This window comes from Sitophilus oryzae, unplaced genomic scaffold (genome assembly GCF_002938485.1).
Source record: "Sitophilus oryzae breed Bouriz unplaced genomic scaffold, Soryzae_2.0 scaffold_1126_pilon_pilon, whole genome shotgun sequence".
Taxonomy (NCBI): Eukaryota; Metazoa; Arthropoda; class Insecta; order Coleoptera; family Curculionidae; genus Sitophilus; species Sitophilus oryzae.
Window position 1 is genome coordinate 976,396 of NW_022145756.1, and position 7,084 is coordinate 983,479.

Here is a 7,084-nt window from a genome sequence, read left to right on the forward strand (position 1 = left end):
TGCCAGTATAACAGGCCTGAGCAAGCATCTGGTCTGGTGGCTTGATTGCGTGGATGCATTGGTACGATAATTGAAGTCAAGTGCCCATACAAATATAGGAGTGATGAATTAAGTGTTGTTTTTGAAAATGAAAGCCTTCATAATATTTACATGATGACACAGTACAACCACAATCAACACCAGTCACATTTATTACCACCAGATTCAGGGTGAACTACATTTATGCAATAGGCAATCATGCTATCTAGTTGTTTGGACCCCTTTGGAAATCCAAATTATAGAGGTTGAAAAGGACCTAGACTAAAACCCAGAAAATATTCAAACATTAAAACACTTTTATATTAATAAATTCATACCTTATATTTTAAAAATAAATAATTTTAAACCACTGGTGTTTTATTTGTTCTATGAACCATCTTCATTCTACAAATTGTAAGTATATTAACAACTAAAACATACATATCTAATATAACTTATAATCTTACAACTTACAATTTTTAAACATTTTCTTTAAATCTTACCAGTTAAAACTACTATTTTAGTAAGTATAATTATTTAGAAAAGTTAACGTTACATATACTTATCTCCTTTTTAACAATAACAACTTAGTTTAAATAAGTAACAAATAACAAGTATACAACAACAAAGTACAAAAATATTAAATATAAAATAATTTATTATGGCGTAAGCCATTAAAAGAATAATACATATTTAAAGCAAGTCATTTGCATCATAATACTTTTCCATTCTTTAATTAAGGGGTACTGAAAGGATATAGCCCCTATGACTTGCAATATAAAATTTCCATGTTGAATGTACTGTTGTGGAAGATATCTTAAAATCTTATAACATTTTATGCGTTGAATGGCCCTCTCAACATGAATTCTTGCCCTTGCTATAGATTCTGTCTGATATACTTGTTCCGGCGTAAATTGTGTGGTTGTTAGAAATGGAGGAATATTAAGATGTACACCAGGAGGCAGAATATCTTTTAACAAAAAACCTTTGTCCGCCAAAATCAAATCTCCTGGCTCCAATATTTCTAGAATCTTAGAATCCTCTACAATTTTCTTGTCTGATGTAGAGCCTGGATATAAATCACTAACAAATGTAACAACACCATTTGGAGCGACACCTATTAAAGCCTTCCATGTGTTGTTGTGTTTATAACTGCTATATGTCATTCTTTGTGTTTTCATAGATGTTCTACATGTAATTCTCTTATTTTTTTTATTTGGTATATTTTTCATGAGTTGTTTGAAAAGAATAGCATGTAATACATGTATCCAAGTAATCTTTGTGCAAGATCGATATGTGGAAAATTATGTCTGTCATTAACAACTGATCGATTTTTCTAACTTTTCTACTTTTCAATTAAAATAATAATTTATCTCAATGTCCTTAAGTAAATTAAAAGGGCCATAAAAATATCTGAATTTGGTAATCCAGTATACAACAACACAAGTTCCTCATTATCTTTAATATGGTCAAATGAAAATCTTATAGACAAAATTTGAACTTAAGTTTCAATTCATCATTTTCTTTCCTTAATAAATCATTTTCTGCTTCCAACATAGCAGAACTAGTTGATCCTGATGTTGCAGGATGAAATTTTACCTGTCTTGTGGTAATGGTCTCGTTTCTTCATTAGCCAAGTTCAACTTTTACATATTTATTATTATTAGTTTCGGATTCCTCACGAAAAAATTATTTTAAGAAATGAAGAGAAGAAATTAGTGACAAATATTGTTCTTACAAAACATTAGGTGATAATCCTGATGTTGATGGCATATTTAAATCTAAATGCAAAACATCTTCGAAACATTTTCGTTTGCGACCTCATTTTTTCTGGAGTAGTCCAAATAATTTTTTCGTTCTGTTATATAAGAACAATTCTGGTCCATCTTCCTTGTTACCCTCACGAAAGTGGCAACTGCACAAATATGCCCCGGGACCAGGCTCAATGGTACGCCTACCAAATGATCATATTAAAAAATAGGTTTTCAACATTATATATCACCTCACACCTCGTAAGTTTCTTCCATTTGTTCCTTTCTTTTCCTTCCTTCGGGAACTTGAAAAAGTTACACTTCTCCCTTACGTTGTAATGTTTACAATCGGGTGCCCAACACATCATCATTTTTTATACACTAAAATTATATAGATATTTGCAAGTAAAAAATCTTAATCTAAGCCGCTGTAAGTTTTATCGTAAAAACTGAATAATAAACACCAAAAACCAGCAAAGCAGTTAAAATATCTTAGAGGTCATTGTATTAGGTTATATCACAACAAAAAACAACCAATATTTAGCTGATTTGTAGGGATATCAACCTTTTATGTAATTATACGTATAGTAAATGCTTATATACTTACTCAGAAAGACACAAATATCCTTTGAACAGAGTAATATAACAAAAAAAAATAAGGAAAATTTTTTTTTTTTAAAGTTTTACCATTTTGGTAAAGTTGTTTTGATTTCTTTATGTCCGATAATTCTTTGGTATACGCACCTTTAGTGTGACGTCATATAGCGGAAGGTCAGTGTCGCAAAATCCAAACAAAGCAAGAATATAATGGGATAATCTAATTTTTCCTTATTTTTTTTTGTTATATTACTCTGTTCAAAGGATATTTATGTCTTTCTGAGTAAGTATATAAGCATTTACTATACGTATAATTACATAAAAGGTTGATATCCCTACAAATCAGCTAAATATTGGTTGTTTTTTGTTGTGATATAACCTAATACAATGACCTCTAAGATATTTTAACTGCTTTGCTGGTTTTTGGTGTTTATTATTCAGTTTTTACGATAAAACTTACAGCGGCTTAGATTAAGATTTTTTTACTTACCATAAATATCTACTATATAATTTTAGTGTATAAAAAATGATGATGTGTTGGGCACCCGATTGTAAACATTACAACGTAAGGGAGAAGTGTAACTTTTTCAAGTTCCCGAAGGAAGGAAAAGAAAGGAACAAATGGAAGAAACTTACGAGGTGTGAGGTGATATATAATGTTGAAAACCTATTTTTTTATTATGATCATTTGGTAGGCGTACCATTGAGCCTGGTCCCGGGGCATATTTGTGCAGTTGCCACTTTCGTGAGGGTAACAAGGAAGATGGACCAGAATTGTTCTTATATAACAGAACGAAAAAAATTATTTGGACTACTCCAGAAAAAGTAAGTCGCAAACGAAAAAATGTTTCAGAAGATGTTTTGCATTTAGATTTAAATATGCCATCAACATCAGGATTATCACCTAATGTTTTGTAAGAACTAATATTTATTCACTAATTTCTTCTCGTTCATTTCTTAAAATAATTTTTTTTCAGTGAGGAATCCGAAACTAATAATAATAAAATATGTAAAAATTTGAACTTGGCTTGTGAAGAAACAGAGATCATTGCAAGACAGGTAAAATTTCATCCTGCAACATCAGGATCAACTAGTTCTGCTATGTTGGAAGCAGAAAATGATTTATTAAGGAAAGAAAATGATGAATTAAAACTTAGGATTCAAATTTTGTCTATAAGATTTTCATTTGACCATATTAAAGATAATGAGGAACTTGTGTTGTTGTATACTGGATTACCAAATTCAGATATTTTTATGGCCCTTTTAATTTACTTAAGGACATTGAGATAAATTATTATTTTAATTGGAAAGTAGAGAAAGTTAGAAAAATCGATCAGTTGTTAATGTGCTTAATGAAACTTAGACATAATTTTCCACATATCGATCTTGCACAAAGATTACTTGGATACATGTATTACATGCTATTCTTTTCAAACAACTCATGAAAAATATACCAAATAGAAACAAAAATAAGACTTGTTTGCACTAACTGCCGTATGATATTAGATTGTACAGAGATGTCTACCTTTACATGTAGAACATCTATGAAAACACAAAGAATGACATATAGCAGTTATAAACACAACAACACATGGAAGGCTTTAATAGGTGTCGCTCCAAATGGTGTTGTTACATTTGTTAGTGATTTATATCCAGGCTCTACATCAGACAAGAAAATTGTAGAGGATTCTAAGATTCTAGAAATATTGGAGCCAGGAGATTTGATTTTGGCGGACAAAGGTTTTTTGTTAAAAGATATTCTGCCTCCTGGTGTACATCTTAATATTCCTCCATTTCTAACAACCACACAATTTACGCCGGAACAAGTATATCAGACAGAATCTATAGCAAGGGCAAGAATTCATGTTGAGAGGGCCATTCAACGCATAAAATGTTATAAGATTTTAAGATATCTTCCACAACAGTACATTCAACATGGAAATTTTATATTGCAAGTCATAGGGGCCCTATCCTCCTTTCAGTACCCCGTAATTAAAGAAGTGGAAAAGTATTATGATGCAAATGACTTGCTTTAAATATGTATTATTCTTTTAATGGCTTACGCCATAATAAATTATTTTTTATATTTAATATATTTTTGTACTTTGTTGTTGTATACTTGTTATTTGTTACTTATTTAAACTAAGTTGTTATTGTTATTAAAGGAAATTGAAGTATATGTAACGTTGACTTTTTCTAAAATAATTATACTTACTAAAATAGTAGTTTTAACTGGTAAGATTTAAAGAAAATGTTTTAAAAAAATTGTAAGTTGTAAGATTATAAAGTTGTTTACTGTTATATTAGATATGTATGTTTTAGTTGTTAATATACTTACAATTTGTAGAATGAAGATGGTTCATAGAACAAATAAAACACCAGTGGTTTTAAAATTATTTATTTTTTAAAATATAAGGTATGAATTTATTAATATAAAAGTGTTTTAATGTTTGAATATTTTGGGCCCACTCTGGGTCCTTTTCAACCTCTATAATTTGGATTTCCAAAGGGGTCCAAACAACTAGATAGCATGATTGCCTATTGCATAAATGTAGTTCACCCTGAATCTGGTGGTAATAAATGTGACTGGTGTTGATTGTGGTTGTATTACTGTCATCAATATAAATAATGTATGACTTGTCATTTTTCAAAACAACACTTAATTCATCACTCCTATATTTGTATGGGCACTTGACTTCAATTAATTTGTCATTGCCTATTAGGCCGTCTGGGGAAGGACCTAAAATTCCACACGAATCAAGCCACAGACCAGTGCTTTCTACGCTCAGGCCTGTTGCTAGAGAAAATGATTCTAACGCAGTCTTCTCATGCTGCAGTCCCCATTGGACAGCCTTTACTCCTCCTATATTATAACCGTCTAATAAGCTTTTAAAAAATGATTTTGTGTACTTATCCTTATAGCAAGCGCCCAAAACCGTTCCAAACTTGCTAGCAGTAAGGCGATGCTTTCTAGCCAGTAACCAGTTGGGATTTGATGCCTGGCCCTTCGTCATCAAAACTACATCGTCCCTCAATGCATCGCTAATGGCACATTTCTCTTTAAAAATTGTCATTTTGTCGTCTGCTTCTAGATATTCTGCAGAAAGAAAAATTTCCTCTATCTGCGGTAAAATGAATGCAGCAGCAATTGGTTCTGGCTGAAAGAGCCACGAAAATCCAACCGAATGCCCTGCTAGATCTTCCTGAAAGTGTTTCAGCTCTGGTTCATTAGGAAGCCTTCTCACTGGCTCATAGTCAGGTTTGGACAATGGGTAAATGGGTCCTGCAATTTCTTTAGTGGCTCTCTCTTGGACGAAGGTCCTGGAACACTCCAAGTGCAGGCTTGATCAGTACTGCTAACGTTGTGGTATGCATACATGCATAAAGCAGCCATATGATGGCAAACCACCTGTCCTCTTGGACAGCTGCATATGGCATCAGTAATAGTGCCCTGATCGAAATCGATGGATACTTAACATATACAGCAAAAATTAATTTATGTACCTATTTATTAACTTAAATTTTATTATATACCTCAACATCATACTTCCTATTTTTCATGCTGGCTTCCACTTTACCCTTAAACCGGGCTGGACGCAGATCGCCCTCAAAGTTAAATTGCACAACATGTCCACTTCCGTACGCATTTTCACCCCGTTCGAATTGCTTTGCATGATCCTTAAAAAATGCCATAATAACACTCATCGAAACGACGTGCTTCGTAGCCATCATTCTATAATGTTAAATATAAATTTAAGTAATTATTTGATTAGTGTATTCTCTATACACTAATCGAATAATTACTTAAATTTATATTTTTAAACCAAAAAGAACACGAATTTCCATAGTATTATAGAATTTATTCACTATAAAGTGTACTGGTACGGTTCAAAATTAAATGTACTTACTTGGGAAAATACAATTATCCTTAAGAAAACAGTAATATAATAATAAACGAGAAAAAAACGGATTAACCCACTATATTCACGCTTTGTTTAGATTTTGCGACACTGAACTTCCGCAACACGACGTCACCACTAATGGAGCGTATTCTTTTGAATATTAGATCTTTTCGTTTTTTTGTATGAGAGTTCTTTTTTCTGCTTTTTCTTTAACCTTTCAGTCTTACGTTTGTCCTTTTCTGCCTCTACTTCTTTTTTCAATGCTATTTTTTTCTTTATTGCTTTTTTCTAACTGAGGAAGTTAGTACAAAGGGTAGCTTTTCTGTCTCCCTTTTTCCTTTTCTTTCAGGGGTCTTGGGCCAAATGACGTAATCGCTGAGTGATGAAGTATTTAATACGTCGGATTCTTTAGTAGAAAATGAAGTGTTGGGAATTGGTCCGTTAAACTCAGTAATGGGTGAAGTGCTGGGTATTTGATTATCAAACTCGATATTTTGGTCTATGACAATAGGAATATTTTCAATATCAAATATTTCTTCATTTTGATCATCAAATTCCCGCAAACTCAAGGTCTCATTCTTCGGATCGTCAGAGTGGTCGTCGGTACTTTCAAGATTTATTTTTTCGGGTTGGTACATACATTCAGGTTCATTTGCCTTCAAAAACTCCTTGTAGAGATAAAATAGTGTCAAAAAATCTTCAGTGTGGACATCATCTTCCTAAAAGTTGTTAAGCATTTCCATTTTTTCTCATCAACAATTTTCTGTAATGTTTCAAAGGAAATGTTCTTCTCTCTTTTGTGATCTTCCGTATAAT

The 7,084-nt window shown here is 32.1% G+C and overlaps 1 protein-coding gene across 1 annotated transcript; it reads left to right on the forward strand.

Annotated features, from left to right (window-relative positions):
* Window positions 1-2,888: 2,888 nt before the first annotated feature.
* LOC115886174 lies at window positions 2,889-3,835 on the forward strand. Its single transcript, XM_030905256.1, has 3 exons — window positions 2,889-3,005; window positions 3,062-3,280; window positions 3,344-3,835. The coding sequence occupies exons 1-3, from the start codon at window positions 2,893-2,895 to the stop codon at window positions 3,654-3,656; spliced, it is 645 nt and encodes a 214-aa protein (XP_030761116.1). The 5' UTR covers window positions 2,889-2,892; the 3' UTR covers window positions 3,657-3,835.
* Window positions 3,836-7,084: the final 3,249 nt, after the last annotated feature.